This window comes from Panulirus ornatus, chromosome 16, assembly GCF_036320965.1.
Source record: "Panulirus ornatus isolate Po-2019 chromosome 16, ASM3632096v1, whole genome shotgun sequence".
Classification (NCBI taxonomy): Eukaryota; Metazoa; Arthropoda; class Malacostraca; order Decapoda; family Palinuridae; genus Panulirus; species Panulirus ornatus.
This window is the reverse complement of record NC_092239.1, coordinates 45,632,819-45,655,404: the sequence shown is the minus strand read 5'-3', so window position 1 is coordinate 45,655,404 and position 22,586 is coordinate 45,632,819. Positions and strand designations below refer to the sequence as shown.

The following is a 22,586-nucleotide window of genomic DNA, read 5'->3' as shown; positions in this document are numbered from 1 at the left end:
ATACAGTCACCACCTTTTTAATAAATTCCACTGCAGTACCATCCAAACCCGCTGCCTTGCCGGCTTTCATCTTCTGCAAAGCTTTTTCTACCTCTTCTCTGTTTACCAAATTACTCCCCCTAACCCGCTCACTTTGCACACCACCTCGACCAAAGCACCCTGTATCTGTTACTCTATCATCAAACATATTCAACAAACCTTCAGAATACTCACTCCATCTCCTCACATCACCACTACTTATCATCTTCCCATTAGCCCCTTTCACTGATGTTACCACTTGTTGTCTTCTCTTAAGCACTTTATTTACCTCCTTCCGAAACATCATTTTTTTTTCTTTACAGTTTAATGATACTCCCTCACCCCAAATCTCATTTGCCTTCTGTTTCACTTCTTGCACCTTTCTCTTGACCTCCTGCCTCTTTCTTTTGTACCTCTCCCACTCATTTGCATTTTTACCCTGCAAAAATCGTCCAAATGCCCCTCTCTTCTCTTTCACTAATAATCTTACTTCATCCCACCACTCACTGCCCTTTCTTTTCTGCCCACCTCCCACGCCTCTCATGCCACAAGCACCTTTGCGCAATCAATCACCACTTCCCTAAATACATCCTATTCCTTCCAACTCCCCTGACGTCCTTTGTACTCACCTTTATCCATTCTGTACTCAGTCTCCCCTGGTACTTCCTCACACAACTCTCCTTCTCAAGCTCACTTATTCCCACCACTTTCTTCACCCCAACATCCTCCCTTTTTTTCTGAAAACCTCTACAAGTCTTCACCCTCGCTTCCATAAGATAATGATCACACATCCCTTCAGTTGCACCTCTCAGCACATTAACATCCAAAAGTCTCTCTTTCGCACGCGCCTATCAATTAACATGGAATCCAATAACGCTCGGTGGCCAATTCGCCTACTTACATACGTATACTTATGTATATCTCGCTTCTACCAGGTATTCCCAGTCATCAGTCCATTTTCAGCACACGAATCTACATGCTTTTCACCAATTCCATTTACAACACTGAACACCTCATGTACACCAATTATTTCCTCAACTGCCCCATTACACACCTTTGCATTCAAATCACCCATCACTATAACCCGGTCGAGTGCATCAAAACTAGGAACACACACACTCAGCTGCTCCCAAAACACTTGCCTCTCATGATCTTTTTTCTCATGCCCAGGTGCATATGCACCAATAATCACCCATCTCTTTCCATCCACTTTCAATCTTACCGATATCAATCTAGAGATTAATTTCTTACACTCTATCACATACTCCCAACACTCCTGTCTTTCCTTGCTCTTGTCCTCTCACCAACCTCTGACTTTACTCCGAAGACATTCCCAAACCACTCTTCCCCTTTACCCTTGAGCTTCGTTTCACTCAGAGCCAAAACATCCAGGTTCCTTTCCTCAAACATACTACCTATCTCTCCTTTTTTCACATCTTGGTTACATCCACACACATTTAGACACCCCAATCTGAGCCTTCGAGGAGGATGAGCTCTCCCCGCGTGACTCTCTCTGTTTCCCATTTTAGAAAGTTAAAATACAAGGAGGGGAGGGTTTCTCCCGTTGCTGTCCTTTTTAGTCGCCTTCTACGACACGTGAAGAATGCGTGGGAAGTATTCTTTCTCCCCTATCCCCAGGGATATAAATATATATATATATATATATATATATATAATATATATATATATATTATATGATATATATATATATATATATATATATATATATATAATATATATATATATATATATATATATATATATATATATATATATATATATATACATATCGGGATATATATATATATATCGGGAGCGGGGGCCAGAAATCCTCCCCTCCTTGTATTAACTTTCTAAAATGGGAAACAGAAGAAGGAGTCACGCGGGGAGTGCTCATCCGCCTCGAAGGCTCAGAGTGGGGTGCCTAAATGTGTGTGGATGTAACCAAGATGTAAAAAAAGGAGAGATAGGTAGTATGTTTGAGGAAAGGAACCTGGATGTTTTGGCTCTGAGTGAAACGAAGCTCAAGGGTAAAGGGGAAGAGTGGTTTGGGAATGTCTGTGGAGTAAAGTCAGGGGTTAGTGAGAGGACAAGAGCAAGGGAAGGAGTAGCAATACTCCTGAAACAGGAGTTGTGGGAGTATGTGATAGAGTGTAAGAAAGTAAATTCTCAATTAATATGGGTAAAACTGAAAGTTGATGGAGAGAGGTGGGTGATTATTGGTGCATATGCACCTGGGCATGAAAAGAAAGATCAAGAGAGGCAAGTGTTTTAGGAGCAGCTGAATGAGTGTGTTAGTGGTTTTGATGCACGAGACCGGGTTATAGTGATGGGTGATTTGAATGCAAAGGTGAGTAATGTGGCAGTTGAGGGAATAATTGGTATACATGGTGTGTTCAGTGTTGTAAATGGAAATGGTGAAGAGCTTGTAGATTTATGTGCTGAAAAAGGACTGATGATTGGGAATACTTGGTTTAAAAAGCGAGTTATACATAAGTATACTTATGTAAGTAGGAGAGATGGCCAGAGAGCGTTATTGGATTACGTGTTAATTGACAGGGTGCGAAAGAGAGACTTTTGGATGTTAATGTGCTGAGAGGTGCAACTGGAGGGATGTCTGATCATTATCTTGTGGAGGCTAAGGTGAAGATTTGTATGGGTTTTCAGAAAAGAAGAGTGAATGTTGGGGTGAAGAGGGTGGTGAGAGTAAGTGAGCTTCAGAAGGAGACCTGTGTGAGGAAGTACCAGGAGAGACTGAGTACAGAATGGAAAAAGGTGAGAACAATGGAAGCAAGGGGAGTGGGGGAGGAATGGAATGTATTTAGGGAATCAGTGATGGATTGCGCAAAAGATGCTTGTGGCATGAGAAGAGTGGGAGGTGGGTTGATTAGAAAGGGTAGCGAGTGGTGGGATGAAGAAGTAAGAGTATTAGTGAAAGAGAAGAGAGAGGCATTTGGACGATTTTTGCAGGGAAAAAATGCAATTGAGCGGGAGATGTATAAAAGAAAGAGACAGGAGGTCAAGAGAAAGGTGCAAGAGGTGAAAAAAAGGGCAAATGAGAGTTGGGGTGAGAGAGTATCATTAAATTTTAGGGAGAATAAAAAGATGTTCTGGAAGGAGGTAAATAAAGTGCGTAAGACAAGGGAGCAAATGGGAACTTCAGTGAAGGGCGCAAATGGGGAGGTGATAACAAGTAGTGGTGATGTGAGAAGGAGATGGAGTGAGTATTTTGAAGGTTTGTTGAATGTGTTTGATGATAGAGTGGCAGATATAGGGTGTTTTGGTCGAGGTGGTGTGCAAAGTGAGAGGGTTAGGGAAAATGATTTGGTAAACAGAGAAGAGGTAGTGAAAGCTTTGCGGAAGATGAAAGCCGGCAAGGCAGCAGGTTTGGATGGTATTGCAGTGGAATTTATTAAAAAAGGGGGTGACTGTATTGTTGACTGGTTGGTAAGGTTATCTAATGTATGTATGACTCATGGTGAGGTGCCTGAGGATTGGCGGAATGCGTGCATAGTGCCATTGTACAAAGGCAAAGGGGATAAGAGTGAGTGCTCAAATTACAGAGGTATAAGTTTGTTGAGTATTCCTGGTAAATTATATGGGAGGGTATTGATTGAGAGGGTGAAGGCATGTACAGAGCATCAGATTGGGGAAGAGCAGGGTGGTTTCAGAAGTGGTAGAGGATGTGTGGATCAGGTGTTTGCTTTGAAGAATGTATGTGAGAAATACTTAGAAAATGGATTTGTATGTAGCATTTATGGATCTGGAGAAGGCATATGATAGAGTTGATAGAGATGCTCTGTGGAAGGTATTAAGAATATATGTTGTGGGAGGCAAGTTGTTAGAAGCAGTGAAAAGTTTTTATCGAGGATGTAAGGCATGTGTACGTGTAGGAAGAGAGGAAAATGATTGGTTCTCAGTGAATGTAGGTTTGCGACAGGGGTGTGTGATGTCTCCATGGTTGTTTAATTTGTTTATGGATGGGGTTGTTAGGGAGGTAAATGCAAGAGTTTATGGAAAGAGGGGCAAGTATGAAGTCTGTTGGGGATGAGAGAGCTTGGGAAGTGAGTCAGTTGTTGTTCGCTGATGATACAGCGCTGGTGGCTGATTCATGTGGGAAACTGCAGAAGCTGGTGACTGAGTTTGGTAAAGTGTGTGGAAGAAGAAAGTTGAGAGTGAATGTGAATAAGAGCAAGGTTATTAGGTACAGTAGGGTTGAGGGTCAAGTCATTTGGGAGGTGAGTTTGAATGGAGAAAAACTGGAGGAAGTGCAGTGTTTTAGATATCTGGGAGTGGATCTGGCAGCGGATGGAACCATGGAAGCGGAAGTGGATCATAGGGTGGGGGAGGGGGCGAAAATTCTGGGGGCCTTGAAGAATGTGTGGAAGTCGAGAACATTATCTCGGAAAGCAAAAATGGGTATGTTTGAAGGAATAGTTGTTCCAACAATTTTGTATGGTTGCAAGGCGTGGGCTATGGATAGAGTTGTGCGCAGGAGGATGGATGTGCTGGAAATGAGATGTTTGAGGACAATGTGTGGTGTGAGGTGGTTTGATCGAGTGAGTAACGTAAGGGTAAGAGAGATGTGTGGAAATAAAAAGAGCGTGGTTGAGAGAGCAGAAGAGGGTGTTTTGAAGTGGTTTGGGCACATGGAGAGGATGAGTGAGGAAAGATTGACCAAGAGGATATATATATATATATATATATATATATTATATATATATATATATATATATATATATATATATATATATATATATATATACATATATTATATATTGTAAAGGGTCACAAATTTGCGCGTGATCAAGATATTCCTATGAGTCCACGGGGAAAATGAAACACAATAAGTTCCCAGTTGCACTTTCGTGTAAAAATCACATCATCAGGTGAGACACAAGAGAGAAATATATGTCAATCGATATACATCTAAGAGACGAAGCTAGGATGCCATTTGCTAAACATGTGATTGTCAAAGACATACAACAAGCGTTCATAAACTTATCATTTTATAAATTTTATCAACAATAAAGTTATCTAATTTGTATAAACCATCACTAATATTAACATTACAGTTCTTTGTGTATCTAGTAATAGAAGATTCAATGATATATCTCGTGGTAATAGAGTTAGAGTTAATAACTGAGATGGCATTACTCCAGTCAATACAGTGATCATAGTTTTTAACGTGACTCAACATCCATTTGATTCTTTTCCCGTTCTTATACTATATTCATGTTGTTTAAGTCTATCAGAAAGATGCTTACCAGTCTGCCCAACATAAAATTTATCACAATCTCCACATGGCACTTTATAGATGCATCCAAGAGAATCTTTTGGTGAATTCCTGATTAAGATATTCTTTATTGTATTATTGTTGCTGAAGGCAACATTAAAGGATTTCAGCAACATGGGAAGTAAAGTGAAATTATTATTGAAAGAGTGAACTAAAAGATTCTTGGGGTCAATGGGAGGTTAAGTCAGAAAAGAAATCATTTTATACAGTTGAGCCCAAACCTCTAATTGACATCAAGCTACCCCCTTTTTATTGTATATCAACTGATTTATATTTCTTTCTTGTACTTTCCACTGAAGTTGTAATCATTACACGAAAGTGCACTTGGGAACTTACCGTGTTAATTTTCTAAAGTATATATTATTAAATGGAATTTTTTTTTAAAGTAGTTTTCACTCTCCTAAGTGTCTTCCTTATAACAAAATTCGTCCGTTGAAATTTTTCAAAAGGTTGTAAATGTAAACAGATGTACGATATTTCTTTACTGGATAAGATTACATACTGTATTTGTATCGTCATGCTTTCTGCAATTTAGCATAATTTGTACGTTAATAATATATATTTTCATATAATTTTCTTCAGAACAACTTTATATATTTCTATGTGAACATGAAAGACTGTCACATACCTTTTACTAATAACTGGAACAAGAGGACTCTTCTTCTGACCGATCATGCAGAACATGAAGGGTAAGAACACCTCCTTAGACAAGTAGAAATCACAGCGGCCTGAAGAAAGTAGAACTTCAAAATAAACTATACCTTTACAAGGACACATATGTCATCGAAAGAGATGCATGAAATAACTGAAACTTCAACTCTATAATGAATCGCATAATAGAAATTTCCACCCATCTAGAAATAATATGCTTCATCTGATCTTACATATAAACACAGTAGTATATATATATTATATATATATATATTATATATATATATATATATATATATATATATATATATATATATATATATATATATATATTTTTTTTTTTTTTTTCTTTTTTGCTTTGTCGCTGTCTCCCGCGTTTGCGAGGTAGCGCAAGGAAACAGACGAAAGAAATGCCTCAACCCACCCCAATACACATGTATATACATACGTCCACACACGCAAATATACATACCTACACAGCTTTCCATGGTTTACCACAGACGCTTCACAGGCCCTGATTCAATCCACTGACAGCACGTCAACTCCGGTATACCACATCGATCCAATTCACTCTATTCCTTGCCCTCCTTTCACCCTCCTGCATGTTCAGGCCCCGATCACACAAAATCTTTTTCACTCCATCTTTCCACCTCCAATTTGGTCTCCAACTTCTCCTTGTTCCCTCCACCTCCGACACATATATCCTCTTGGTCAATCTTTCCTCACTCATTCTCTCCATGTGCCAAAACCATTTCAAAACACCCTCTTCTGCTCTCTCAACCACGCTCTTTTTATTTCCAAACATCTCTCTTACCCTTACGTTACTTACTCGATCAAACCAACTCACACCACACATTGTCCTCAAACATCTCATTTCCAGCACATCCATCCTCCTGCGCACAACTCTATCCATAGCCCACGCCTCGCAACCATACAACATTGTTGGAACAACTATTCCTTCAAACATACCCATTTTTGCTTTCCGAGATAATGTTCTCGATTTCCACACATTCTTCAAGGTTACCAGGATTTTCGCCCCCTCCCCCACCCTATGATCCACTTCCGCTTCCATGGTTCCATCCGCTGCCAGATCCACTCCCAGATATCTAAAACACTGCACTTCCTCCAGTTTTTCTCCATTCAAACTTACCTCCCAATTGACTTGACCCTAAACCATACTGTACCTAATAACATTGCTCTTATTCACATTTACTCTTAACTTTCTTCTTTCACACACTTTACCAAACTCAGTCACCAGCTTCTGCAGTTTCTCACATGAATCAGCCACCAGCGCTGTATCATCAGCGAACAACAACTAACTCACTTCCCAAGCACTCTCATCCCCAACAGACTTCATACTTGCCCCTCTTTTCAAAACTCTTGCATTCACCTCCCTAACAACTCCATCCATGAACAAATTAAACAACCATGGAGACATCACACACCCCTGCCGCAAACCTACATTCACTGAGAACCAATCAATTTCCTCTCTTCCTACACGTACACATGCCTTACATCCTCAATAAAAACTTTTAGCTGCTTCTAGCAACTTGCCTCCCACACCATACATTCTTAATACCTTCCACAGAGCATCTCTATCAACTCTATCATATGCCTTCTCCAGATCCATAAATGCTACATACAAATCCATTTGCTTTTCTAAGTATTTCTCACATACATTCTTCAAAGGAAATACCTGATCCACACATCCTCTACCACTTCTGAAACCACACTGCTCTTCCCCAATCTGATGCTCTGTACATGCCTTCACCCTCTCAATCAATACCCTCCCATATAATTTACCAGGAATACTCAACAAACTTATACCTCTATAATTTGAGCACTCACTCTTATCCCCTTTGCCTTTGTACAAAGGCACTATGCACGCATTCCGCCAATCCTCAGGCACCTCACCATGAGTCATACATACATTAAATAACCTAACCAACCAGTCAATAATACAGTCACCCCCTTTTTTAATAGATTCCACTGTAATACCATCCAAACCTGCTGCCTTGCCGGCTTTCATCTCCCGCAAAGCTTTTACTACCTCTTCTCTGTTTACCAAATCATTTTCCCTAACCCTCTCACTTTGCACACCACCTCGACCAAAACACCCTATATCTGCCACTCTATCATCAAACACATTCAACAAACCTTCAAAATACTCACTCCATCTCCTTCTCACATCACCACTACTTGTTATCACCTCCCCATTTGCGCCCTTCACTGAAGTTCCCATTTGCTCCCTTGTCTTACGCACTTTATTTACCTCCTTCCAGAAGATCTTCTTATTCTCCCTAAAATTTAACGATACTCTCTCACCCTAACTATATATATATATATATATATATATATATTATATATATATATATATATATATATATATATATATATATATATATATATATATATATATATATATATATATTATACATATATATATATATATATATATATATATATATATATATACATATATATATATATTCTTCTTTCTTTCTTTTGAACTATTCGCCATTTCCCGCGTTAGCGAGGTAGCGTTAGGAACAGAGGACTGGGCCTTTTTTGGAATATCCTCCCCTGGCCCCCTCTGTTCCTTCTTTTGGAAAATCAAAAAAAAAAAAAAACGAGAGGGGAGGATTTCCAGCCCCCCGCTCCCTCCCCTTTTAGTCGCCTTCTACGACACGCAGGGAATACGTGGGAAGTATTCTTAATCCCCTATCCCCAGGGATAATATATATATATATATATATATATATATATATATATATATATATGGAGAAAAATGTAGCTTAGACATTGAAGCTTATTGATACAGTGGTGAAATTGATGGGAACTGCTATTGACGTTTGTGTGAATAAATTGTACATTTCCTTTTCCATAGCCAGAGGTTGAACCATTATGTGACATTCATTTTTTTCATTCATTTCAAGCTAAAAGTTTGTTTTCTAAATTGTTTCTTACATTTTTCATATGTATATATATGTATGTGTGTGTGTGTGTGTGTATGTGCGTATGTGTGTGTATGTGTGTGTGTGTGTATATGTATATATATATGTATATTATCCCAGGGGATAGGGGCGAAAGAATACTTCCCACGTATTCCTCGCGTGTCGTAGAAAGCGACTAGAGGGGACGGGAGCGGGGGCCGGAAATCCTCCCCTCCTTGTATTAACTTTCTAAAATGGGAAACAGAAGAAGGAGTCACGCGGGGAGTGATCATCCTCCTCGAAGGCTCAGAGTGGGGTGCCTAAATGTGTGTGGATGTAACCAAGATGTGAAAAAAGGAGAGATAGGTAGTATGTTTGACGAAAGGAACCTGGATGTTTTGGCTCTGAGTGAAACGAAGCTCAAGGGTAAAGGGGAAGAGTGGTTTGGAAATGTCTGGGGAGTGAAGTCAGGGTTAGTGAGAGGACAAGAGCAAGGGAAGGAGTAGCAATACTCCTGAAACAGGAGTTGTGGGAGTATGTGATAGAATGTAAGAAAGTAAATTCTCGATTGATATGGGTAAAATTGAAAGTTGATGGAGAGAGGTGGGTGATTATTGGTGCATATGCACCTGGGCATGAGAAGAAAGATCATGAGAGGCAAGTGTTTTGGGAGCAGCTGAATGAGTGTGTTAGCGGTTTTGATGCACGAGACCGGGTTATAGTGATGGGTGATTTGAATGCAAAGGTGAGTAATGTGGCAGTTGAGGGAATAATTGGTATGCATGGGGTGTTCAGTGTTGTAAATGGAAATGGTGAAGAGCTTGTAGATTTATGTGCTGAAAAAGGACTGATGATTGGAATACCTGGTTTAAAAAGCGAGATATACATAAGTATACTTATGTAAGTAGGAGAGATGGCCAGAGAGCGTTATTGGATTACGTGTTAATTGACAGGCGCGCGAAAGAGAGACTTTTGGATGTTAATGTGCTGAGAGGTGCAACTGGAGGGATGTCTGATCATTATCTTGTGGAGGCTAAGGTGAAGATTAGTATGGGTTTTCAGAAAAGAGGAGTGAATGTTGGGGTGAAGAAGGTGGTGAGAGTAAGTGAGCTTGGGAAGGAGACCTGTGTGGGGAAGTACCAGGAGAGACTGTGTACAGAATGGAAAAAGGTGAGAACAATGGAAGTAAGGGGAGTGGGGGAGGAATGGGATGTATTTAGGGAATCAGTGATGGATTGCGCAAAAGATGCTTGTGGCATGAGAAGAGTGGGAGGTGGGCTGTTTAGAAAGGGTAGTGAGTGGTGGGATGAAGAAGTAAGAGTATTAGTGAAAGAGAAGAGAGAGGCATTTGGACTATTTTTGCAGGGAAAAAATGCAATTGAGTGGGAGAAGTATAAAAGAAAGAGACAGGAGGTCAAAAGAAAGGTGCAAGAGGTGAAAAAAAGGGCAAATGAGAGTTGGGGTGAGAGACTATCAGTAAATTTTAGGGAGAATAAAAAGATGTTCTAGAAGGAGGTAAATAGGGTGCGTAAGACAAGGGAGCAAATGGGAACTTCATTGAAGGGCGTAAATGGGGAGGTGATAACAAGTAGCGGTGATGTGAGAAGGAGATGGAATGAGTATTTTGAAGGTTTGTTGAATGTGTTTGATGATAGAGTGGCAGATATAGGGTGTTTTGGTCGAGGTGGTGTGCAAAGCGAGTGGGTTAGGGAAAATGATTTGGTAAATAGAGAAGAGGTAGTAAAAGCTTTACGGAAGATGAAAGCCGGCAAAGCAGCAGGTTTGCATGGTATTGCAGTGGAATTTATCAAAAAAGGGGGTGACTGTATTGTTGACTGGTTGGTAAGGTTATTTAATGTATGTATGATTCATGGTGAGGTGCCTGAGGATTGGCGGAATGCTAGGATAGTGCCATTGTACAAAGGCAAAGGGGATAAGAGTGAGTGCTCAAATTACAGGGGTATAAGTTTGTTGAGTATTCCTGGTAAATTACATGGGAGGGTAATGATTGAGAGGGTGAAGGCGTGTACAGAGCATCAGATTGGGGAAGAGCAGTGTGGTTTCAGAAGAGGTAGAGGATGTGTGGATCACGTGTTTGCTTTGAAGAATGTGTGTGAGAAATACTTAGAAAAACATATGGATTTGTATGTAGCATTTATGGATCTGGAGAAGGCATATGATAGAGTTGATAGAGATGCTCTGTGGAAGGTTTTAAGAATATATGGTGTGGGAGGCAAGTTGTTAGAAGCAGTGAAAAGTTTAATCGAGGGTGTAAGGCATGTGTACGAGTAGGAAGAGAGGAAAGTGATTGGTTCTCAGTGAATGTAGGTTTGCGGCAGGGATGTGTGATGTCTCCATGGTTGTTTAATTTGTTTATGGATGGGGTTGTTAGGGAGGTGAATGCAAGAGTTTGGAAAAATGGGCAAGTATGCAGTCTGTTGTGGATGAGAGAGCTTGGGAAGTGAGTCAGTTGCTGTTCGCTGATGATACAGCGCTAGTGGCTGATTCATGTAAGAAACTGCAGAAGCTGGTGACTGTGTTTGTAAAGTGTGTGAAAGAAGAAAGTTAAGAGTAAATGTGAATAAGAGCAAGGTTATTAGGCACAGTAGGGTTGAGGGTCAAGTCAATTGGGAGGTAAGTTTGAATGGAGAAAAACTGGAGGAAGTGCAGTGTTTTAGATATCTGGGAGTGGATCTGGCAGCGGAAGGAACCATGGAAGCGGAAGTGAATCATAGGGTGGGGGAGGGGGCGAAAATTCTGGTAGCCTTGAAGAATGTGTGGAAGTCGAAAACATTATCTCGAAAAGCAAAAATGGGTATGTTTGAAGGAATAGTGGTTCCAACAATGTTCTATGGTTGCGAGGCGTGGGCTATGGATAGAGTTGTGCGCAGGAGGGTTGATGTGCTGGAAATGAGATGTTTGTGGACAATATGTGGTGTGAGATGGTTTGATCGAGTAAGTAATGTAAGGGTGAGAGAGATGAGTTGAAATAAAATGAGCGTGGTTGAGAGAGCAGAAGAGGGTGTTTTGAAAAGATTTGTTCACATGGAGAGAATGAGTGAGGAAAGATTGACCAAGAGGAGATATGTGTCAGAGGTGGAGGGAACGAGGAGAAGTGGGAGACCAAATTGAAGGTGGAAAGATGGAGTGAAAAAGATTTTGATTGATCGGGGGCCTGAACATGCAGGAGGGTGAAAGGCGTGCAAGGAATAGAGTAAATTGGAACGATGTGGTATACCGGGGTCGACGTGCTGTCAATGGATTGAACCAGGGCATATGAAGCGTCTGTGGTAAAACATGGAAAGTATGTGGGGCCTGGATGTGGAAAGGGAGGTGTGGTTTCGTTGCATTATTACATGACAGCTAGAGACTGTGAACGAGTGCGGCCTTTGGGTGTCTTTCCTAGCGCTAATTCGCACACATGAGGGGGAGGGGGTTTTTATTCCATGTGTGGCGGGGTGGAGATGGGAACAAATAAAGGCAGACAGTATGAATTATGTACATGTGTATATATGTATATGTCTGTGTGTGTATATATATGTGTACTTTGAGATGTATAGGTATGTATATTTGCGTGTGTGGACGGGTTGGGCAATTCTTTCGTCTATTTCCTTGCGCTACGTCGCTAACGCGGCAGACAGCGACGAAGCAAAATGATAATAATAATAAAAAAAAAAAAACATATATATATATATATATATATTTCTTTCTTTTCTTTCAAACTATTCGCCATTTCCCGCGTTAGCGAGGTAGCGTTAAGAACAGAGGACTGGGCCTTTTTTGGAATATCCTCACCTGGCCCCCTCTGTTCCTTTTTTTGGAAAATTAAAAAAAAAAAACGAGAGGGGAGGATTTCCAGCCCCCCGCTCCCTCCCCTTTTAGTCGCCTTCTACGACAAGCAGGGAATACGTGGGAAGTATTCTTAATCCCCTATCCCCAGGGATATTATATATATAATATATATATATATATATATATATATATATATATATATATATATATATATATATATATATATATATATATATATATATTTATATATATATATATTTTTTTTTTTTTTCCTTTGTCGCTGTCTCCCGCGTTTGCGAGGTAGCGCAAGGAAACAGACGAAAGAAATGGCCCAACCCACCCCCATACACATGTATATACATACGTCCACACAGGCAAATATACATACCTACACAGCTTTCCATGGTTTACCCCAGACGCTTCACATGCCTTGATTCAATCCACTGACAGCACGTCAACCCGGTATACCACATCGCTCCAATTCACTCTATTCCTTGCCCTCCTTTCACCCTCCTGTATGTTAAGGCCCCGATCACACAAAATCTTTATCACTCCATCTTTCCACCTAAAATTTGGTCTCCCTCTTCTCCTCGTTCCCTCCACCTCCGACACATATATTCTCTTCGTCAATCTCTCCTCACTTATTCTCTCCATGTGCCCGAACCATTTCAAAACACACTCTTCTGCACTCTCAACCACGCTCATTTTATTTCCACACATCTCTCTTACCCTTACGTTACTTACTCGATCAAACCACCTCACACCACACATTGTCCTCAAACATCTTATTTCCAGCACATCCATCCTCCTGCGCACAACTCTATCCATAGCCCACGCCTCGCAACCATATAACATTGTTGGAACCACTATTCCTTCAAACATACCCATTTTTGGTTTCCGAGATAATGTTCTCGACTTCCACACATTCTTCAAGGCTCCCAGAATTTTCGCCCCCTCCCCCACCCTATGATCCACTTCCACTTCCATGGTTCCATCCGCTGCCAGATCCACTCCCAGATATCTAAAACACTTCACTTCCTCCAGTTTTTCTCCATTCAAACTCACCTCCCAATTGACTTGACCCTCAACCCTACTGTACCTAATAACCTTGCTCTTATTCACATTTACTCTCAACTTTCTTCTTTCACACACTTTACCAAACTCAGTCACCAGCTTCTGCAGTTTCTCACATGAATCAGCCACCAGCGCTGTATCATCAGCGAACAACAACTGACTCACTTCCCAAGCTCTCTCATCCCCAACAGACTTCATACTTGCCCCTCTTTCCAAAACTCTTGCATTCACCTTCCTAACAACCCCATCCATAAACAAATTAAACAACCATGGAGACATCACACACCCCTGCCGCAAACCTACATTCACTGAGAACCAATCACTTTCCTCTCTTCCTACACGTACACATGCCTTACATCCTCGATAAAAACTTTTCACTGCTTCTAACAACTTTCCTCCCACACCATATATTCTTAATACCTTCCACAGAGCATCTCTATCAACTCTATCATATGCCTTCTCCAGATCCACAAATGCTACATACAAATCCATTTCCTATGTATTTCTCACATACATTCTTCAAAGCAAACACCTGATCCACACATCCTCTACCACTTCTGAAACCACACTGCTCTTCCCCAATCTGATGCTCTGTACATTCCTTCACCCTCTCAATCAATATCCTCCCATATAATTTACCAGGAATACTCAACAAACTTATACCTCTGTAATTTGAGCACTCACTCTTATCCCCTTTGCCTTTGTACAATGGCACTATGCACGCATTCCGCCAATCCTCAGGTACCTCACCATGAGCCATACATACATTAAATAACCTTACCAACCAGTCAACAATACAGTCACCCCCTTTTTTAATAAATTCCACTGCAATACCATCCAAACCTGCTGCCTTGCCGGCTTTCATCTTCTGCAAAGCTTTTACTACCTCTTCTCTGTTTACCAAATCATTTTCCCTAACCCTCTCACTTTGCACACCACCTCGACCAAAACACCCTATATCTGCCACTCTATCATCAAACACATTCAACAAACCTTCAATATACTCACTCCATCTCCTTCTCACATCCCCACTACTTGTTACCCCTTCCCCATTTTCGCCCTTCAATGAAGTTCCCATTTGCTCCCTTGTCTTACGCACTTTATTTACCTCCTTCCAGAACATCTTTTTATTCTCCCTAAAATTTAATGATACTCTCTCACCCCAACTCTCATTTGCCCTTTTTTTCACCTCTTGCACCTTTCTCTTGATCTCCTGTCTCTTTCTTTTATACATCTCCCACTCAATTTCATTTTTTCCCTGCAAAAATCGTCCAAATGCCTCTCTCTTCTCTTTCACTAATACTCTTACTTCTTCATCCCACCACTCGCTACCCTTTCTAATCAACCCACCTCCCACTCTTCTCATGGCACAAGCATCTTTTGCGCAATCCATCACTGATTCCCTAAATGCATCCCATTCCTCCCCCACTCCCCTTACTTCCATTGTTCTCACCTTTTTCCATTCTGTATTCAGTCTCTCCTGGTACTTCCTCGCACAAGTCTCCTTCCCAAGCTCACTTACTCTCACCACCCTCTTCACCCCAACATTCACTCTTCTTTTCTGAAAACCCATACAAATCTTCACCTTAGCCTCCACAAGATAATGATCAGACATCCCTCCAGTTGCACCTCTCAGCACATTAACATCCAAAAGTCTCTCTTTCGCGCGCCTGTCAATTAACACGTAATCCAATAACGCTCTCTGGCCATCTCTCCTATTTACATAAGTATACTTATGTATATCTCGCTTTTTAAACCAGGTATTCCCAATCATCAGTCCTTTTTCAGCACATAAATCTACAAGCTCTTCACCATTTCCATTTACAACACTGAATACCCCATGTATACCAATTATTCCCTCAACTGCCACATTACTCACCTTTGCATTCAAATCACCCATCACTATAACCCGGTCTCGTGCATCAAAACCACTAACACACTCATTCAGCTGCTCCCAAAACACTTGCCTCTCATGATCTTTCTTCTCATGCCCAGGTGCATATGCACCAATAATCACCCATCTCTCTCCATCAACTTTCAGTTTTACCCATATTAATCGAGAATTTGCTTTCTTACATTCTATCACATACTCCCACAACTCCTGTTTCAGGAGTATTGCTACTCCTTCCCTTGCTCTTGTCTTCTCACTAACCCCTGACTTTACTCCCAAGACATTCCCGAACCACTCTTCCCCTTTACCCTTGAGCTTCGTTTCACTCAGAGCCAAAACATTCAGGTTCCTTTCCTCAAACATACTACCTATCTCTCCTTTTTTCACATCTTGGTTACATCCACACACATTTAGTATATATATATATATACATATATATATACTTTGAGGTAACGCAAGGAGGCAGACGAAAGAATGACCCACATCACCCACATTTACATGTATATACATACACGTCCACACACGCAAATTTACATACCTATAGATCTTAACATATACATATATATACACACAGAGACATATACATATATACGAATGTACATAATTCATGTACATAACTCATTCCCTTCGACATCGCGCCACACTTGAAATAACAACCCCCTCCGAAAGCATGTACGCGATTAAGCGCTCGGAAAAGGCAACAAAGGCCACATTCATTCAAACTCAGTCTCTCGCTGGTCAAGTATAATGCACCGAAACCATAGCTCCCTTTCCACGTTCAGGCCCCAATAAACTTTCCCTTCTTTTCCCCAGACGCTTCACATGCCCTGGTTCAATCCATTGACAGCACGTCGACCCCGTTACACCTCATCATTCCAATTCATTCTTATCCTTGCACACCTTTCATCCTCATGCATGTTCAGGCACCGATTTCTCAAAATCTTTTTCACTCCATCTCTCCACCTCCAGTTTGGTCTCCCACTTCTCCTCGTTCCCTCCACCTCTGACACATATATCCTCTTCGTCAATCTTTTTTCGCTAATTCTCTCCATGTGACCAAACCTTTTCAAAGCACCCTCTTTTGCTCTGTCAACCACACTCTTTTTATTACCACACATCTCTCTTACCCAATTAGTACTTACTCGATCAAACCAACTCACACAGCATATTGTACTCAAGCATCTCATTTCTAGCATATCCACCCTTCTCCTCACAACTCTATCCATAGCCCACGCCTCGCAACCATACAATAACATTGTTAGAATCACTATTCCTTCAAACATACCCATTTTTGCTTTCCGAAATAATGTTCTCGACTTCCACACATTCTTCAAGGCTCCCAGGATTTCGCCCCCTCCCCCACCCTATGATTCACTTCCGCTTCCATGGTTCCATCCGCTGCCAGATCCACTCCTAGATATCTAAAACACTTTACTTCCTCCAGTTTTTCTCCATTCAAACTTACCTCCCAGTTGACTTGACCCTCAACCCTACTGTACCTAATAACCTTGCTCTTATTCACATTTACTCTCAACTTTCTTCTTTCACACACTTTACCAAACTCAGTCACCAGCTTCTGCAGTTTCTCACATAAATCAGCCACCAGCGCTGTATCATCAGCTAACAACAACTGACTCACTTCCCAAGCTCTCTCATCCACAACAGACTTCATACTTGCCCTCTTTCCAAAACTCTTGCATTCACCTCCCTAACAACCCCATCCATAAACAAATTAAACAACCATGGAGACATCACACACCCCTGCCGCAAACCTGCATTCACTGAGAACCAATCACTTTCCTCTCTTCCTACACGTACACATGCCTTACATCCTCGATAAAAACTTTTCATTGCTTCTAACAACTTGCCTCCCACACCATATATTCTTAATACCTTCCACAGAGCATCTCTATCAACTCAATCATATGCCTCTCCAGATCCATAAATGCTACATACAAATGCATTTGCTTTTCTAAGTATTTCTCACATACATTCTTCAAAGCAAACACCTGATCCACACATCCTCTACCACTTCTGAAACCACACTGCTCTTTCCCAATCTGATGCTCTGTACATGCCTTCACCCTCTCAATCAATACCCTCCCATATAACTTACCAGGAATACTCAACAAACTTATACCTCTGTATAAAAAAAGAAAAAAAATATATATATATATATATATATATATATATATATATATATATATATAATATATATATATATATATATATATATATATATATATATATATATATATATACATATATATATATTTTTTTTCTTTTTATAATATATATATATATATATATATATATATATATATATATATATATATATATATATATATATATATATATATATATATATATATATAGGTGAGAGCAAATGACACGAGGGGAGATGGAGAGGAGTAGGATGTATGTATGTAAGCAGTGATGACTTGCGGAAAAGATGCATGTGGCATGACAAAGGTGGGAGGTGAGCTGATTAGATTGGATAGTTGGTGATTTGGTGAAGAGGTAATGTTTGTGAAAGGGAAGTGAGTGGCGTTTGGGCGATCTTTGCAGGAAAATAGTACAAATGACTGGGAGATGTATAAAAGAAATAAGCAAGAGTTCAAGAGAAAGGTGCAAGTGGTGGAAAAGAGTGCGAGTGAGAGTTGCGGGTGAGAGCTTATCATTAGCAATGACCTCCCCTACCCTGATCCAGCGGACGCATGTCGTAATGTTTGTATATCAGAACATTTAATGTTCACTAAGAAATCATTGTAGAAAATCTTTTGCAACTGTGCACTCCAGAGTTGAATCCGGGTTATAGAAAACGGGCGCTCATTTAGAGTTACTCTTTGCCAGGAACCTTTATTTGAGAAGTCTTGAGCCAAACGGAAGACTAGTGTGAGGGCTTCAACAACGAGAACATGGTCACCACCTCTGACGAGGGTGTCCACAGCGTGGGAGAACTCCGTTGTTTTGCGATATTCGATGAGTCCTTTATTGTCCAGGTCAGCCACCTCACGGAACGTGCCGGACTCCGCAAGCTGTTGGTGACAGATAACTTAGAAAGAATGAAATGAAGATGCATCAATAAAGGTAATAATGATAATGGAAGTAAATTTCTTTTACAACTAAATATTCAACTACTCATTTGAGTCCGTCATTTGTTGATGTGTTATTGTACATTCTTTCGCTAACATAAGTACCAGGTCCATATTTCATAAAATCGAGAAATTTAAGGTAAAGAGCTGAGTGTGAGTCGCATGTATTTGTGGAATGAATACGGGCAACCTATGTATCACTGAAGGTAGTGGAACGTAACAGCTACAGAACGAACTGATCAATACCTAACACTCACTCATTTTTTCCACATGTCCAGACAATTTCAACACACCCTCTTCTGCTCTCTCAACCACACTTTTTTTATTACCACACATCTCTCTTACCCTTTTATTACTTACTAGATCAAACCACTTCACACCATATAATGTCCTCAAACATTTAATTTCCAGCACATCCACCTCCTCCGCACGACCTCATTCATTGCCCATGCATTGCATGCATATAAAATTACTGGGACTGCAATGTCTTCAAACATAACCCCGCCATCCCAGATATCGATTCCCCCATCCACACGCACATACTTTATGCAGAACTCCGAGCATCCTCCCAAGACCCACCTCCGCTCCTATTTGCTATTTTGTTATCCGCACACTATTAAACTCCTTCTAGAAAATTTCATTTTCTTTGAAGTTTACTGATGCTCGCTCACCTCAACTCTCATTTGCCCATTTTTTTTTCAACCCCTGCTCCATCCTCCTGACCTCCTGTCCCTCTCTCATATACACATCCCAATCATTTCCTCTTCTTCATTTTAAGTATCGCTCATATAACTCACTTTCTTCTTTCACTACCAACCGAAGTCAAGCCATAATCATGTGTTCTCTGTCTCTTGTGCATTACATCCTTTGAACGTTATGTAGCAGATGGAGGAGAAAAAAACTTCACAGCTTACGTGGCAAAACTTCATGTAGATTGAGTTAGCTTCCCAGATCATGGTGGCGCTTGGATCGTCGAGCAAATCCCTGAGGGTCTGGTAAGGTTGTGGGATATGTCTCACAGCCAGGAGGGACATGAGGTTGCCGGCGTAGCTCCGTGTTAACACTACGGTCATCATCATCCACACTCCTACAACCAACCGCTTCCACAACCACTCCACCGACACTGAGTAGTCTTAAAGGCAGAATGTATACTTCTAGTAACTTAAGACAGCACTGAAAACTAGAAAAAGCAGAAAATCCCCGAGAGAGATAACCACACATGACCCAGTACCTTAACCTGTAGAACCCGCCAAATGGACGTGAACGACGTCATCATGAGCGCTAAGGAAATCCTCGTAGATGGGGCTCATTACATATATATATATATATATATATATATATATATATATATATATAATATATATATATATATATATATATATATATATATATATATATATATATATATAATTATATATATATATAAATTATATATAATATATATATATATATATATATTATATATATATATATATATATATATATATATATATATATATATATATATATATATATATATGTATTATCCCTGGGGATAGGGGAGAAAGAATACTTCCCACGTATTCCCTGCGTGTCGTAGAAGGCGACTAAAAGGGGAGGGAGCGGGTGGCTGGAAATCCTCCCCTTTCTTGTTTTTTTTTTTAATTTTCCAAAAGAAGGAACAGAGAAGGGGGTCAGGTGAGGATATTCCCTCTAAGGCCCAGTTCTCTGTTCTTAACGCTACCTCGCTAACGCGGGAAATGGCAAATACTATGAAAAAAAAAAAAAAAAAAAAAATATATGTATATTTTTTTTTTATTTTGCTTTGTCGCTGTCTACCGCGTTAGCGCGGTAACGCAAGGAAACACACGAGAGAATGGCCCAACCCACCCGCATACACATGTATATATATACACGTCCACACACGCAAATATACATTCCTATACATCTCAACGTATACATATATATACAAACACAGACATATACATATATACACATGTACATAATTCATACTATCTGCCTTTATTCATTCCCATCGCCACCCCGCAACACATGAAGTGACAGCCCTTTCCCCCCGCATGTGCACGAGGTACCGCTAGGAAAAGACAACAAAAGCCACATTCGTTCACAGTCTCTAGCCGTCATGCATAATGCACTGAAACCACAGCCCCCTTTCCAAATCTAGGCCCCACAAAACTTTCCATGGTTTACCCCAGACGTTTCACATGCCCTGGTTCAATCCATTGACAGCACGTCGACCCCGGTATACCACATCGTTCCAATTCACTATTTTCCTTGCACGTCTTTCACCCTCCTGCATATTCAGGCACCGATCACTCAAAATGTTTTTCACCCCATCTTTCCACCTAAAATTTGGTCTCTCACTTCTCCTCGTTCCCTCCACCCCTGACACATATATCCTCTTGGTCAATCTTTCCCTACTCATTCTCTCCATGTGACCAAACCATTTCAAAACAACCTCTTCTCCTCTCTCAACCACAATCTTTTTATTACCACACATCTCTCTAACCCAATTATTACTTAGTCGATCAAACACCCTCACACCACATATTGTCTTCAAACATCTAATTTCCAGCATATCCACCCTCTTCCGCACAACTCTATCCATAGCCCACGACTCGCAACCATATGACATTGGTGGAACCACCATTCCTTCAAACATTCCTTTTGCTTTCCGAGACAATGTTCTCGACTTCCACACATTCTTCAATGCTCCCAGAGATTTCGCCCCCTCCCGCACCCTATGATTTGCTTCCGCTACCATGGTTCCATCCGCTGCCAAATCCAATCCCTGATGTCTATAACACTTCACTTCCTACAGTTTTTCTCCATTCAAACTTGCCTCCAAATTGATCTGTCCCTCAACCCTACTGCACCTAATAACCTTGCTCTTATTCACATTTACTCTCAGCTTTCTTCTTTTGCACACTTTACCAAACTCAGTCACCAGCTTCTGCAGTTTCTCACACGAATCATCCAACAGCGCTGTATCATCAGCGAACAACAACTGACTCACTTCCCAAGCTCTCTCATCTACAACAGACAGCATATTTGCCCCTCTTACCAAAACTCTTGCATTCGCCTCCCTAACAACCCCATCCGTAAACAAATTAAACAACCATGAAGGCATCACACACACCTGCCGCAAATCAACATTCACTGAGAACCATTCACTTTCCTCTCTTCCTACTCGCACACAACCCTTACGTCTTCGATAAGAGCTTTTCACTGCTTCTAACAACTTCCCTCCAACACTATATATTCTTAATACCTTCCACAGAGGATCTCTATCAACTCTATCATATACCTTCTCCAGATCCATAAATGCTACGTACAAGTCCACGTGCTTTTCTATGTATTATTCACATACATTCGCCAAAGCAACCACCTGATCCACACATCCTCTACCACTTCTGAAACCACACTGCTCTTCCCCAATCTGAGGCTCTGTACATGCCTTCACCGTCTCAGAAAATACCCTCCCATATAATTTACCAGGAACTCTCAACAAACTTATACCTCTGTAATTTGAGCACTCACTTTTATCCCTTTTGCCTTCGTACAATGACACTATGCAAGCATTCCTCCGATCCTCAGGCACCTCACTATGAGTCATACATACATTGAATAACCTTACCAATCAGTTAAAAATACAGTCACCCCATTTTTTAATAAATTCCACTACAATACCATTCAAACCCGCTGCCTTGCCGGCTTTCATATTCCACAAAGCCTCTACTATCTCTTCTGTACCAAATCATTCTCCCTAACCCTCTCGCTTTCCTCACCTTCTCGACCAAAACACCCTATATCTGCCACTCTATCATCAAACACAT

General features: G+C 40.6%; 1 protein-coding gene across 1 annotated transcript in view; it reads right to left on the bottom strand.

Moving 5' to 3' along the window:
- Positions 1–22,586, bottom strand: part of LOC139753925 (probable glutamate receptor) — a 311,686-nt gene that overhangs the window by 54,603 nt on the left and 234,497 nt on the right. Inside the window, exons 8-10 of the mRNA XM_071670883.1 lie at positions 19,665–19,882; positions 18,513–18,693; positions 5,943–6,042 (exon numbers count right to left, since the gene is read on the bottom strand). Coding sequence (XP_071526984.1) covers positions 5,943–6,042; positions 18,513–18,693; positions 19,665–19,882 — 499 coding nt within the window. The remainder of the gene's footprint in view (positions 1–5,942; positions 6,043–18,512; positions 18,694–19,664; positions 19,883–22,586) is intronic.